This window comes from Pleurodeles waltl, chromosome 7, assembly GCF_031143425.1.
Source record: "Pleurodeles waltl isolate 20211129_DDA chromosome 7, aPleWal1.hap1.20221129, whole genome shotgun sequence".
In the NCBI taxonomy this organism is placed as follows: Eukaryota; Metazoa; Chordata; class Amphibia; order Caudata; family Salamandridae; genus Pleurodeles; species Pleurodeles waltl.
The window spans coordinates 771353882-771370066 of record NC_090446.1 but is presented as its reverse complement, the minus strand read 5'-3'; the positions used below and the strand labels follow the sequence as shown (position 1 = coordinate 771370066).

The window sequence follows — 16185 nt, the reverse complement described above, 5'->3', positions numbered from 1 at the left end:
TTTCTGGAATTCTGGTTCTCAGCTTTAATCTTTGATTGTTCCTTTAGGTATTCTCAGAGTTGTGGGAAAAGTATGTTGTTGAATAATTTTTACAATTAAACCTATGATGATTCTTTGAGTTGTAACTAAATCGTCCTCACTTTTCAGCATATCGGTAATACACCTCAATTGCACAACTGAAAGTAATGTAGAGAGTGCTGCCTTTAGGGTGAGATATGGGTTGCCCAAAAAGGACTGTTGGGACTTGTGCCATTAAACAATAAAAGTAGATTAGGAGAATTAAGGATAACCCCTCAAACATAAATCATGATTTTTCTGTACAAAGGATGTGTAACTTAACCATGCATAGAAAAGATATTTATTTTCCATCATTATAAATTATTTGACATTAAGCAGGAAAATACTTTTCCAAGTCACCAAAACGGAAATTTGAAAAATTTGTCACAAAATACACAAAGCTGCTCCTAGAATATTCATGCATCATTTTTAAGACATTTAGAGCATATCTATAGCCCAATTGTGAGGATGCCTAATTTTACAGTAAGTATTTTATATACAAACATTTTAGACTCCCCAATTGAAGAAAACTAATATTCACCCTGAAATAAACATCATATTAAAATACAGGGGTTTTCAGATGATTGACAAGAGCATTATATGAAGGGAAGAGTATAGTTCATCATAGCCCTTTGTACAAGATTCTTCTAAGAGATGCAGTTAAAAGGAACTCTGCCTGCAGTTGTTGACATAGTTATTTTGTCTGAGCCTCTGATTGTGTTGGTCCAGTAGACTCTATATTGATACATATACTTCCCTGTCAATTATCTGTATTGGTTAATAAAGTGTTACAATATACAAAAATACAAAAACACATTATACATAAAATTACAAACCTAGGTTCTAACATCAGACTGCAGGTAAAATGTTGTGACCAATGGTTCACAATTTGTGCAATTCATCTTTGATAAAATTCCGAATAATAAAAAATAAAAAAAATTAAAATAGTCTATAAATTTAACATAGTTGCAGCTTAAGGTAATGTGTTGCCCATTTAAGATATGAATCAAGTTATTTGCGCAAATTGTTATATTAAGTTGATAAAAACACTTCTTTAGCAATTACCTGCGAGCATTCAGCAAAGCTGGGTATATACATGAAATGTGCAGCACCTACTATTCTTTGCAACAGCAAACCACGAAATTTCATCTGTCCTTGTTACTTTCCATCTTGGGACAAATGGCTTCATTAATAGGCTGACGGGCCGACCATCGGCCCACCAGCCCCATGGTGAAAAGAATGCAGTGGACATGGAGGTCTTCTCACAGGGCCTATTACGACTTTCCCACTGGACTGATGTTCCCGCTTGTCAGCCTACTGGAAAAGGTGCAGCAGCATTGTCCCAGTTCATAATAGAGCCAGCAGCAATGCTGCTGCAAGCAGGGTGCACCAGCAGCCTTGAAATACCCACTCCCTGCATAGCAGACAGTGGGCATTTCAAGGGTACGGGGCAGGGGAAGGGTGCTGGTGCTGGGCAGGGGAATTCCTGTACTGCCCATGTCAAGGGCATGGGCAGTACATGGGCCCCCCTCTGGCCCCCTCCAGGTGGGGAAACCACCATGAAAAGTCTGGCTGAGAACAAGGTTTTAATCAGCCTGGCGGTGCTGAGGCCCCACAGGATCAAAGATCCAGACGGGCTGAAGGCGGTCTATGGGAGGTTTACCCGCCTATCTTGTAATGTGGCGGTTGGACCGCAACAGCCGCGGTGGTCCGACTGCCACTACGGGGCTGGCGGTCCTAGGACCACCAGCCTCGTAATGAAGCCAAAGGTCTGGTCTTTCATAGGAAAATTGTGCATTCTATATGAAAGGAACTTTGTCTCCAGATGAAGAGAAAAGTTATTATTGAGATATTGTTGACACCGAGGAATGACATACAAATTTGAAACAATCCAGCCACGTAATGTTTTTGCAATAATATCCTTGTCACACAGTTGTGAAGATCTTTTTAAACTTTTGTTAACTGTTCATCTAAAAAAACGCAGGAAAAGTTGGTGCAGCCCACATATCATTGAGGCCTAATGCACTTAATGAGGATTCTATGCATTTCTGTCAAGGCTTATCAGGTCTATGGTGCACAATTCCTTGGCATAAGTGTTAATTCAATGTACTTCTTGGGGCCTCCTCCAACCTTTTGCAGGATGTAATGAATGCACCTTGCAGAGCTAGTTGTTGACACCCAAGGCCAAACTCCAGTCGAACCTAAGCTTAAGTAGTAGTATTTGGCAGTTTAAATAGTTAATTGTATATGGAGACTTGTATAAAGTCCAGTAGTGGACAATATATTTCCCTCTCAACCCACCAAGTCTATGGGTAATATCTTTTAAAATGATATCAATTTTAGCTACCCTAGTGCAGTTTTTTACAGTTATTCAGATAGGGACCATTTACAGCAAAGAAATACTCATATTAACTTTATCAAAAACCTCTCCAAAGACATCAAAAGCTTAGGATCGGCCTGCACAGCAACATTCATGCTGGCAATGGGGCAACCCTGATGATGGAGCATGTAGGTGAGGGCTTCTGTTTTAAGGAACACCCAAATAGTGCGACACACAGGTTTTGTATTTTTGGGGGCAAAAGTTCAGCCTCACAGTACTTACAAGACTACCTGTTCTTTTTGTGTATACCTCACCTTGAAAGGTAGGTGACACCTCTTGAGGATTTATTAATTCCTCTTCTTCCCCCGCTAGTTAATATAAAAGTAAAACATGCCATGAAAAGGATCAAATGACAACACATGGCCACCACTCCAAAGACATTCCTCACTTAAAGAGATTGGCATTTTCGAAATACAGAAAAACTATAAAATCATACTTAATGACTCATAAGAAGGAGTCGCTTAAGCCATTTTCCCAGTGGAAGCTAAATACATTACAGCACAGAGTAAGATCTATACATTGATAGAGTTTTATTAGGCATATAGGGCTTGATTTAGAGTTTGGCGGACAGGTTACTCCGTCACAAACGTGACGGATAACCAGTCTGCCATATTACGATCCCCTTAGGTTATTATAGGATCGTAATACGAAAGACAGGATACCCAGAGTAACCCTGTCCACCAAACTCTAAATCTGGCCCTTTGTCATTTTGGCAATGTTTAGACATACTCTTTCTGTAACTGAGTGCCTGATTTCCCAGAGGCACTGCATGATGAACTGGATCATGTCACAGTGGTAACTCCTACATGACAATACACTGAAGGCCCTATTACAAGTTTGGAGGATGGGAACATCCGTCCGCCAAACTTCCGATGGGGTTGTCGCTGCCATGCTGGCGACCTCCCTGCCGGCCCCATTACGACTTTTTCACTGGGCTGACGGGCGGAAACCAAGGTTTCCACCGGTCAGCCCAGCAGGAAAGTGGCGGCAGCATTGTCACCGGCTCATAATTCACCCGGCGGCAATGCTGCCAAATACACAGCAGACAGTACTCATTTTGAAGGTGCTGGGCATGGGGCCCCTTGCAATGCCCATGCCATAGGCATGGGCAGTCCAGGGGCCTTCCTGTGGCCCCCTGCACCTGTTTTCTGCCAGCTTTTTCATGGCGCTGGTACTGCCTTAAAAAGGCTGGCAGAGAACAAGGTTGTAATCAGCAGGGCAGCACCGCGTTCAGCGCTGCCCTGGCTGATTACAACCTGCACCCACCGTCAGCCTGTCGGGAATGAAGATCCTGGCAGGGATGGCAGTAGGTTTGCAGGTCTGCCCTCTAACCTCGTAATCTGGCGGCCCAACCACCGCAACTGCGGCCGTCTGAGCGCCACCGTGGCATTGGCGGTCCTCGGACCATCAATGTCATAATCAGACCCTTACACTTGTACCTAGCTAGAATGTCATAAAATACACCAGCCAAGAGTTATTTTATGCTGAGCCCAAAGTAGATGATATCAAAATACAATTTTCAGCTTGATCATGGTAGTGGTTACCCATGATCTAATTTAAAACATGCAGCAAGACACTGCATGATAGTAATGTCAAGGTATTTAACATTGTCTTGGTGCGAAACATTTAAATGCCAATGGATATTCATTGATTTTCTCACTCTGGGATTTCATGTGTGGAATTTTAAAAGACTGGTGTTTGATAATACCTTAGCTCCTCACTCACTTAATGTTTTTACAGGAACAGGCCTTCGCGTGGAGAAGGAAACGAAAACCGATCAATCCAAGAAAAGCTGTTCCCACCCCGATTTCTTACCATCCCAGGAGATTTAGAGCTTGAAGAAGGACGGTTCTGCAGGATAGACTTCAAAGTGAGTTTGAATTTAATTAAATCTTGCCATGTTATCTGGTATGTAACGAGTATTAATCAATGGTCTGTGTTTCAATTGACAATGTTGCAAGAAAGTACAGTTTTCTTGTAATGGTATGATCGAATTGCATTTTGTTATTCCTCATTGCCTTCACCAATCTGATATTTTTACAACAACATGTTAAGGTATAAAACTGCAATGTGTCTTTTTTAATATTACATGTTCCTCATGGACTGATGATGTATGTGCCTTCTGTTTGAAATTCACAGAAAGAGACTATTGCTTATTAAATATCTCTAGTATTGCATAATGCAGTGTGTGAGTCCACCCCTTAGTGTAAATAGCTGAACAGACTGCCTGCTAAAGGGAGTTATTTTGTGTCACCTGATGGGAAAAAGTCACGCTTAGCTAGGTATGGGTATTGAGCGTGGGCTGCGTTAGTGCAATGGGGCTTTCCGGACTGGACCCTGGCAGGCCATCCATCCCTGAAATTAGCTTCAACCCTGCATGGGCAGTCCAGTTCTCTCTCCCACCGTACCATCATCTGGGTTTGTCTCAGATTGTGTCAAAATTACCACATTAATGCTATCTGGTACAAATGGTCAGTACTTACTTCTTGTACCGGATTGGCCATTTATTCTATTGTGCATTTCCCTCAGAGGACTGCAGCCATTAAAGGCAGATTTTGGAGGCCCTTGCGCTCTGCTATGGCACGGACACCTCTCCAGCTTCCAGGGGTTAATTGCAGCATACAAAACGGTGGTTGCAGGCAAGCTTGAGGTGGGAGTGACCAAATCAGTGGCGGCCCGCCACAAATCTCAAAGGGGGTGGGAGGCATGGGAGAAGGAGAACGGAATTTTTTTTTAAAAAAAGATAAACTTACCTGTTCCTGCTGTTTTGCCTTGCTCTCCTCTTCTGATGGTGTTAGCACAGACTTCCCACGCAATCCTGGTGCTGCTGTCATGCTAAACTCAGCACGAGAACAGCATCAAGATTGGTCTGAGCGGCTTTGTCTGCTGCTCAGGCACTGATTGGGAGTCTGTGCAGTTTCTCCAACCCAGCTGTGTGACAGCCTAGTTGGTGACACCTAAATGCGCTTGTCAGTTTGGTCAGCTGAAAAATAAAACAATAGTAAACTATTATTTTATTTTTCAGCTGCTGGCTCTTAGCCAGGGGGGCGACGCTCCTTCGCCATTGCGAAGAAGCCGCCCCTGGAAAATGGAGGATTAGAAAAGAAAAGAGAGAAAGCGAAAGAGAGGCAAGGAAGAGAGGGGGCAGATTTTAAAATTTTTGCCAGGGCTGCTTTTTGTTCCCAGTCGACCCTGAATATTTCAGACATCATTATCACAGTAGCGATGTTTGCTTACATCATGTTCCACTGACATTAGATAAAACGTACCAAAGTAAAACAAGAAAATAAAAAATAACAAATAATATTAACTGATCTACCAAGGATACCAAAGGCACCATACAAGCTTATATTGAAGCAAAAGCGAGTTGTCCCTAAAACTGATGGTTTAAAACAACAAGCTGGAAACAAATTAGCCGTCAGTGATCTTTCTTTCAATATGCTTTATTATATAAAGTTTGTGACAGTAAGCTAACCAAAATTTATCCTTGTAAACTTGTGCAATTGTGGTGGCTAAGATTTTGTCTTGTCCCATATTGCGATTTGTTTTGACTTTCTTTTCAGTTATATTATTGCACATTTTCATACTGTAGTGTTTTAAAAGTGATTAAGAGTCCTTCAGATGCTGAAATACGTTTTACTGATGTGGTGAAATGTTTTACTTGCCATGTCTTTTAGAGAACATCAAGGACAACACAGTTGCAGGTATTCAGTCAAATTTATAAGTGGCTGTATTTATAAGGATTTATGGTGTGACCTCAGTGAGCACTCGTATATACTAGGTGGTAATATAAACAGTTCCCTTTTGGGGGACAAGAAATTATTCACACACAGTGCCTCATTACGTGTTTGGCAGTCCCATGAACACCATGTTGGCGATGGCAGTCATACCGCCGACAGGCTGGCGGAGAAGACTGCCAAATTATGACCATTTTGGTATTCCCCACAGAATACAGCCAAAGCACTGCCGGCACTGGTCAGACCGCAACGGACGACTGAAGGAACCAGCAGGCCGGCGGAGACCATGTTTCCGCAGGTCATATTACGAGGCTGCACATTGCCAATATTTCCGCTGCGGTCGCTCCACCTCAGAAACCCAGGCAGAAACAAACTCTATGAAAGGAGACATTCACCGCCAGAAAGTCATACGCGTCCGGTGCCACCATGGGACCAGAGCTAGATGTCATCCCACTGCTCCTGCTCACTGAAAGACTACGGAATCTTCGCCTGCAGCGACAACAGCAACCAAAAATACACATACTCACCTGTCACTTTTGTATATTGTTAATTTTTGTACAGTTACATAACATACCAAAAGGAGGGGGTGCAAAGGCTACTCACATGTTCCTGCACATTGACACGCACACTCACATACAGCCACATAGACACCCACACATGCACAGCACACACACTACAGCCACCACACACACCACACAACAAAAACACACACATATGCATGGACAAACAGCACAGGCCCAGTCTCACGCAATACCATACAGCACAACAACATGTCACAACACCACCACAGCCACACAATCATAAAAACATTGGCAAGCACTCACAATAGACACTAGCCAAGGACACATCACACATACAACACAGCATACCACCAGCAGGGAACAAACACACACAATCACAAAATCATACTTACTAATCGACACACAATTCACAAATCACACAGCACATCGTACCTGTTATAACATGCACAATACAAACACACACTCACACAGTCAAAGCACACAAAGCCACACACCACAACAATTAACACATGTCAACTCAAACACCACACAATACCATGAAAAACAGAAAGGAAGCACTCTGCTTCACACTCCAGCATGTAGTCAGTCCCAATGTATCATGGTAAATGCAGTACAAGTTTGTTTTGTATCCATAAAGTAATCTAAAGTTTTTCACCTTAGTAGGTGCAGCAAGTGCTGTAAATCTCTGGATACGTGTTTCTGGTTCAGCCCTTCATCAGGAGAGAGCAGCTTTGTCTGTGCGGTTGCTACAAATGCTGCCAAAAGACCTCTCAGGTTTATGTAGCACTCACTGGCACACAGGTGCTTCAACCAGAGCTCGTTGGCTCAGGGGAGCATCCTTAAACAGGAAAAACAGAAAGGGAGCACTCAATACCATCACAACAACATGTCTGCTTTATACACATGCCCATCACACTACACACACCCTATCCCTGGGCTAAAAAAGCACTGCACACATTCTCACATACTGCCCATACAATACAGGAAGCACAAGCACCACACAAACACTGGCACACAACCAATGTCAGCCAGGAACAACTTTAAACTAGGAAAGGAAATGCAGCACAAGGATGTAACCTGAAAACCAGCAACGGGTTGGTATCTTTATATTAGTTAAAGCAAGAAATAGATAAATAAAAGGCCATTAGCCAGTCCAATATCAAAGCAAATGTAAATTGCCAAAGGCACCATATGGTGCCCCAACTTGACTCCTGAGTCTCATGTTACCTCCACAGGTAGGGGCATCAAGGGGGCAGGCAGGCACCTCAGGGATGATCTGAGGGAGGGGGTTGGCAGAGGGGTGGTTTGGGCTTAGACTTAGTTGGGGTTCGGATTTGGCTTGGAGGGGGCTCTTAGCATTAGGCTTGGGGGAGGGTTGGGTCTTCTTGGGAGAGGTAGACTTCTTCGCAGGGGAGGGTCATGAGAGGGGAGGGGGCAGTGGAGGCCTTTGAGGTGGAAGGCATGGACTTGGGGAGTGAAGCAGCACATTTAAGGGTTTCACTGGGGAGAGGAGGTGGGAAAAGGTCACATTCCTAGCGGAATTACTTTTTGTACACATGGGGACGATCGTAACAAAAGGATTCAGGTGTGGAGAGAGAGGGAGTGATTGTCTGCGGTGTTTCTGTAGATGTCTTGGGTGCATGTTTGTGGGAGGTATGCTTGTGTGTGGTGGGTGTCTGTTGGGTGGGTGAGTGCAGGAGTTTGTGTGTTGGGCTGAGAGGGAGTGGCTGGGAGATGCCGTGGTGTGTGCGTGGCTGTCTGTTGGGGTGGTGACTGCAGGTATGGTGGATGTGCTGCATGTAGGAGTGTCAGTGGTTGTGTTGTCTGCGGGTGTGGTGACTTAAGTGGATGTCAGAGGGTCTGCTGTTGTGCTGTCTGTTGGTAGAATAGGTGTTGTGGCTGGATTTGTGGATGCTGGTGTGGTGTCTGCAAGTGTGCTGTCTGTGATGCTGGGTGTGGCGGGGTGTCAGAGCAGGTTGTGAGTGTGGATGTATATGCATCTGAATGTTGCTTCTGTGTATGACGGTGGTGTGTCCTGTGGTGCTTATGTTTGTCTGAACTACTGTTGGATGTTGAGGTGGACGCATGCCTGTCTGTTTGTGTGCTTTGGCTGGTAGGGGAAGAGGTGTTTGGGGTTAGGAAGAGGAAGTTCGAAGGGGGATGGTAGACAAAGGGTGACTGACTACCGTCAGTGTGGAGTGCCAGAGCCTGAAAAGATCTCTGTAGGCCAGCAGGTGCACTCTGAATGCCCTCCAGGAACGCATTACTCTGTTTGATTTGAGTGGCCAGTCCCTGGATGGCATTCGCAATGGTCGACTAACCCACAGAGATTGACCTCAGGATGTCATTAGCCTCCTCACTGAGGGCAGCAGGGCTAAAAGGCCTGTGGCAGTGGTATTTACGGCAAATGTGATGTCCACCCTCTTGGATTAGCGGGCACGGCTGACTGGGTGGGGAGCTACAGGGAGGGCGGTGGTAGAAAGGGGGTGGTGGACAGAGATGGTGCTTGGGTGGTCCCAGATGGGTCTGGCACCACTAGGGAGTGTCCACTGGAGGAGGATTCCGAAAATGATGAGGTGAATTCTGTCTCCCCCATGGCACTCCCTCTGAGCCACTGGGTCCCTCTGTGTCAGTGGTATCATGACTTGAGTTCCCGTGGCCAGCTGTGCCCCATCTCCTATGTCTGCTGGCGCTGATGCTGGAAAACATCAGCGCCACGTAGGGACATCACATTCTTTTCATACACTAACATCACACTATAGACATCATTTACGTTATATCTAGTTGTACTACACCCCCAGGTAAAATGAGGTTAGTGCCCAGATCATGTCACAACAAGATAAAATCTACACCCCTATATTACAACAATGTCACGCACCAGCCAGACCACCTATCTCACACATACAATACTATCATATCTATAGAGCTATCATACTAACCATTCCATGACAAGCAGACTTGGCAACATGAATCTGGGTCCCTATCCACAGCAACATAGTCAACCAACAACCAAGCTAAGGGACGTAGTGGAAACGCTGATTTCCACATATCACATACAGAAAATCTACACATACTTACAATATGACCTTATGTCATGTACCAGGAAAGGAACCTTATCATACGCTAAACACAATTTGGAGTATGATAGAGTCTAACAACCTGACACCATCACGTGTACCAATAGTGATGTAGAAAAGGAAGATAGATACTTTGTTGACCTACTCATCTTATTCTACACCTGTAAACAAAGTCATGCACACTAATAGGGGCCTATTTAGCCCTTTGCATTTACCCACAGAAAACCACAGGTAGCATGACAACTCCTTAAATACAATGGACACCTGTTACATGCATGAAGGCCACATAGATTTCAACGTCTCATGATGAGTGGCAACATCAATAGCCCAATGTTTGAGTGGCAAAATCACAATCCACACTTCAGACATGAGTAGTCTTACATCTGTATAGGAAATTGTCAATGACACAAACAGCATTTGAGGATACCATGATAGAGACATACACCTTCAGGCAAACCAAATGATTGACTACACATGCCATTTCAACCACATGTGAATGTGAACTACCACATCTGCACCACAATGTAGTCAGTGCAAACAACAGGTTTCCATACTAAAAGCATTCAAAATATCCAAAATAGCTAAAGAAAGTATGTGTCTGCTACATTACAATGTTTAGTTATGACAGAACCTTACACTGTACACATGATGTTGGCAACAACCAGTGAAGAATGTAACAGTTAATAACAGTCAATAAGATGTCTTTGCCTATTTAGCATGCCCATAACACAATGACTAAGGAAATAGCTGTGTAGCCACTTACCATCCAAAGACCATGTACATGGTACTATCATTCAGAGCTGTGATATAAATGTATGTGTTGCAATTGCAGTCTAGCAATACCTCCATGATGTCCAACATTTAGGATGAGACATTACAAGGACCAATGTACAGCTTAAACTCACCAAATGGGTTCACCTCCTAACAGCACTGAGTACGTTTAGCAAGTATGGTGTGCAAAATGTCAGATGGACATCACAGCCTCACATGAAGTTGTCACTCATCAGAAACCTCATGAGAAGTAGGAATGACCTAAACTTGTCAGACTCTATGTTGCACATAGACATGGATCAAGGGGAATTGGAATGGGCAGAGGGCAAAGGTCTGAACAACTTACCTTCATGATATTGGAAGTATGGATCTTTAGGTGGCAAGGGACAACCAGTGGGTATTTAATGCAGTATACTGGTACACATGTGACACAGTCACATGCACACTATCATATGCTTGTGTCCAGCAGAGATAACATATGAGAGTAATATGTCCCTATACACAATAGAATGTGCACATCTGTGTACCAGTCTTGAGGACTGTACATCTATGTGTTCCATGGAGATATTTGACCCTTTGCACTTATCAAATTGTTTTGAAGGATGTACTGTCTGCACCTGGACAGCTACATCAGGTTTCCACAACGTGAAGATTTGGGCAATGTAAAGGCTGATTTTTATGCTTTGGGACACATTCCACATGTGGTATGGCACCCATGTAGCCTTGGTTCCCCCAAATACCATTGAACAGGTTTATAGGAACAGGAAAACCTTCCACTCCATCAACATCCAGGAGGTCTGTTTGGCTGACCTCTACATATCACAAGTGTATGCAAAGTATCGTGGTTCAGTCCATGATTCCTTCATCATGTGGAACAGCAATATCCCGCTGCTAATGGCACGACTATACAAAGGAAGGGCCTAGCTGGTTGGTAGGTCATATATGTAATGTGTGTTGGTACCTTTGATCTGCTACCAGATATGTGGATGTCCAAGTTCAGTGTTTGGCTTGTTTTCACTATTCCTTACAGGGGACTCTGGCTACCCAAACTGTCCGTGGTTGTTGACACCAATGAGATACCCAACCACGCCAGGGGATGTCCACTTCAATGAGGCCCACGGAAAGACCAGGCGTGTCATGGAGCAGACCTTTGGGTTGCTGAAGGCAAGATTTTGCAACATAAATACATTTCGAGAATCCCTCCTCTACTTACCCAAAAAAGTTTGTCAAATTATTGTTGCCTGCTGCATACTCCACAACCTCTCCCTGAGACGTCAGATAGCATGCATACCAGATATGGGGCAGCCAGCAGATCCTGTGGGTGGAAATGCAGATTTGCAAAGAAAGGATGAAGCTGAAGACATCAGGGCTGATCTCATCAGTCAGTACTTCACCTACCTTAAGGTATGTGATGTGATGTAATTAAAGTGATTGAGTGGGGTATTGGTAAGGGCAGGACTGTCAGATAAGGTTCTTTAATGACCATCAGATAGGTCTCAAGTGGCTCCAAAGCCATGACTCAGATATGCATGCAGATTGTTACTTGTAGTTGTGTACAGATATTATCTACATAGTCTAATGTTTTCACAATGCACAATCAAAGTCACATTTTTAGATATGATTTGGCTGTATAATGTTTATGTCTCTATGTGGCCTATACCTTATATTTGTCTTTTACAGGTTGCAGATTGACTGTTTGGCTCATCTTCATTTGGCAATATCAGACAGTGTTACAAGCATATGGGATTTGCAGACTGACATGTGAAGTGAACATGGATTAAACCAGGTACTGTCTGGCATGTGATTTGTAGATGGTGAGTTCAATGCCCAGACTGTCAGTACAGTGGAATGGTAATCTAATTTTCCACACTAAAGACCTGTTAGGTAGTGGAGGTGGGGTCAATGGTGTCATGTGTGTGTTTATTTGTCTCTGACACGTCATGATATGGTATTCAGACCCTCAAAGTTCATTACGGTTTGTGGTGGATGAGAACTAACTTGTATATAGCTGTCAGTGTGCTTCTACTTAGCAAACCAATGTGTGTGTGCCTGAAGACTGACATGGGCTAGCCTACAGATACCTGACCATGGTAAGTGGAAGGTCCATGACTTGGGACATTAATACTGACCTCTGTCTGTTACATGGAGTATGATTATTTGGGAGCTATGGTATGGGTATGTGATAAGGCTTTAGCTGATGATGCATTGAATCAATATGTTTGCCTCCTGGCATACTGAAACACTGACATGTCCCTAACTTCAGAAGTGTGTGGGTTTGTAGTGTATGACACCTATGCTATAACTCTGAAATTCGCAGCAGTACTTCACTATGTGGTCTTTTGCATTCTCCAAATCGATATGTGGGAAAGTACTTCAGAAGTGATTTGTATAAAGTAAATGATACTTTTTCAATGCAATATGTAGCCTGATTGTATAGTATGTGTGTAATAACCATGACAACGTTTTTACATGTGAGAGAAACATTTTAGTACAAGAGTCATTATACATGGCAGTTGTATATGGTTGATAAATCACACAAACACATGATCTGTGGTTAAGTGGTATTTATTGGGGAGTGCACAATAAAAAGAGTGACTAGAAACCAAAATGGCACAAAGTAAACAGTGAAGGGTTAAATCATGGTGGGTGAAATCATCAGAATAGCTGCTACACCATTTGGAAACACAAGTCCAGTGTCTTTGTACCATAGGGAAATGGAGATAGGTTCAGAACAGCAAACAGGGTTTCGCTGTGGCACACACAGGGAACCAATCAGTAGAGGTTCACTTCCTGGCAGTGGTTTTGGTCTTGGCATCTGTTCCTCCAGGATGTCTGGGTGGACGTCCACTTTCGTGGGGGCTCTTCAGCTACAGAGGATGGGTGTCTGAGGCATTCCCTTCTCCTGGCAAGGCCTCCATTCCACTAGCTGCCACAGATGTAGAAGGGCCTGGTGTTTCATTGCTAGTGCAAGAGACCTGATGCTGAGTAAAAAACCTACTCAGGGTGGTATTCATGCCTCTCAGCACCCCAGCAATACAAGCCAGGATGCATTTTGGGCCTGCCACTGCTGCATAGCTTCCTGGTGGTTGTCGCTCTGTACCTGTCTCATCTCCCCCATCATGATCAGTACCTGGCCCATCACGCCTTGGGAATGTTGGTAGGCTCCAAAGACTTGGGAGATGGTCTCCTGGTCAGTTGTGTCCCTTGGAGCCCATATCCTCTGGCCCACAGCATCTTTCCCACTTACCCTACCCCATGTGCCTGTGCCTCTGGCACAGTGTGCCCACTCCCACTGGTGGCAGGTCCATAATTGTCAGGGGTGATAAGGGGAGACTCGGGTACCTGTACTGGGGGGTACACCATGGAAGTCACTGTCCTTGAGACTTAGGTTTGGGGGCAATGGTTGTCTGTGATGTCGATGCAACAGGGATGGGAGGAGTTGATGTGGGCAGGGTGAGGCTGACAGATGTTGACTTGCCAGGTGCCCCTGATGGGCCAGCTTCGTCCTCAGTGTCCAGACATCCTGGGGTGTTTTACTCACTGGGGCTTGTATCCAGAGGGGTAGTGTCAGTCTCTGGTGTCCTCTCCTGATGGGAATGGAAAGTTTATTTGTAGGAGAAATGGAACACACAATAGCTGTGAGTTATGCAACAAGTGTTGTTCACCTTTGACCACTAAACATGCTATGTGACAACACACAATGCCTTTACATGTTCCCCTGATATGACAATGAAAGCTGCTTACACCTCTGGGTTAGAGAAATGTGGGAGACAGAGATATGCAATTGCATATGCCTTGCTCCAAGTTCTTGGAGTATGCTGATGGTTAAATGACTGCTGATGCCCTCATATCTTTTCTGAGTAAAGACATGACAAGGTACATTTATCACCTAATAAGGTGTATGGCATCATTGATTGAACTAACAGCTGGACAATGCACAATAGTGACACAGCTGGCCAAGAGTATGGGATTTACCATTTGACCTGAATCTCTGTATTGGTGTACTACAAGTACACCCAGTTTCCCATATCGCCCTTCTCCCCCAGGTGAGTATATGACATTGTTTGGAAGGTTATCTCAAAGGCCAGTTTAGTAGGGAACACAGCTGTAGTTGTGTTTTGCTTGTAAAGGTACTGGTAGTGGGCCATAGCATTGCTGTCATTGCCATAAACCGTTAAATAATGGAGCATTCAGGATGGGTTACATTGATTGTTAGTTAAACATGCAAGGCTATTTGAGATGTAGTACACTGTTCTGGTTTTCCTACAGGTGGAACTGTGCCTGCTGGGAGTTGTAGTGCTGTCAATCCCTGTACTTCACATGCCATACACATAAACTATGGCCCCAGTTGAGTGTAGTTGACATTTGGCATGCCAGAGAGGGGTATTTAGAAATCTGGACACAGGGTAGTAGGTGGTTTGGTCATTGAGGTGGGGGAAATGTGATGAGTGAGCATGCAAGACAAAACATTTTGGTGACATGAATGGTGTAGTGATTTACCAGACTGTGCTCTCCCAGGTATTTCTGTCAGGCCCTCAGGATTCAGGATGTCCAAGACCTTCTCCTCCTATGATGTGAAAGTAGAGGAAGGAGGTGGGGGCCCGCCGCCAGTCTTGAGGACCTCCAGCTGTTGCCTGGCAGCCATGCAACGTACCTTCTCCCTGAGGTTGTCCCACCTCTTCCTGATGTCCTCCCTTGTGTGTGGGTAACTGCCTACAGAATTCACCATGTCGCCTATCCTTTGCCTCAGCTCCATTTTCCTTGCTATTGATGTCTGCTGGACCTTTGCTCCAAAAAGGTATGTCTCTACTCTGACAATTTCATTCACCATGACCCTCAACTAATCATCGGTGATACGTGGATGTTTTTGTGGGGACATGGTAGTGGTAGACAAGACAGTGAGGTAGTGAAAAATGGGGACCAAAATTTACAATTGGTGATGAGATGTGGGTGCTGTGATGTGAGTGGGTGACGGTTGTTATGTATTGTGTGGGATACTAAATTGTGTGTTGTGTATATTGTGCAGGTGTGGGATGAGTGCTGAGTGAAATGCGTAGGGTGCCTATTGTGTGATTTGGTATCTGTTTTAATTTTTGACATGTCTGGCTGTGTGTGGCATTCTGGTTGCAAAGTATTGTGGGTTGTGTAGGGGTGTGTTATATAGAGCAGGTAGTAGGTGTGTCGGGTGTGTGGATATGTGTCAGATGTGGGGTTTTCAAACTATTCAATGTGGTGTGGTGTTTACCTGATGTGAACACTGACAGCCGCAGTTCGCACCGCCATTTGTTTTCCGCCACGGAAGAACCGCTGTTGTGATTAGTGGATCGCAATATGATCAGAGTTTTTTTGGTGGGGTGGCAGTGCTGTTGATGGGGCTGCCTCTTTCCTGCCCAGCAGTGTTCTGCTGGATGTCAGAAATGTGGCTGTTTTTTGGTGGGCTTAGCTGTGTGAGTCTTAATATGGCAGTCGGATCACCGCCAACATGGTGGTCTTTTGATGGCTGCCAACGTGGCGGTCTTGCTAAAAGACTGCCAAACTCGTAATGAGGCCCAGATAATATTTGCATAGAGAAAATCTTTGAGATTGCACATGACTGAGAATACAAAATCGGATGTAAACAATGTTTGCGTCTACTTTCAAAT

At 44.3% G+C, this 16185-nt stretch overlaps 1 protein-coding gene across 3 annotated transcripts in view; it reads left to right on the top strand.

Annotated features, from left to right (window-relative positions):
• MYOT (myotilin) overlaps positions 1 to 16185 on the top strand; it is a 607534-nt gene that overhangs the window by 475699 nt on the left and 115650 nt on the right. For all 3 annotated transcript variants that reach the window (XM_069199264.1, XM_069199262.1, XM_069199263.1), the window contains one exon: positions 4178 to 4307. In XM_069199264.1, coding sequence (XP_069055365.1) covers positions 4178 to 4307 — 130 coding nt within the window. The remainder of the gene's footprint in view (positions 1 to 4177; positions 4308 to 16185) is intronic.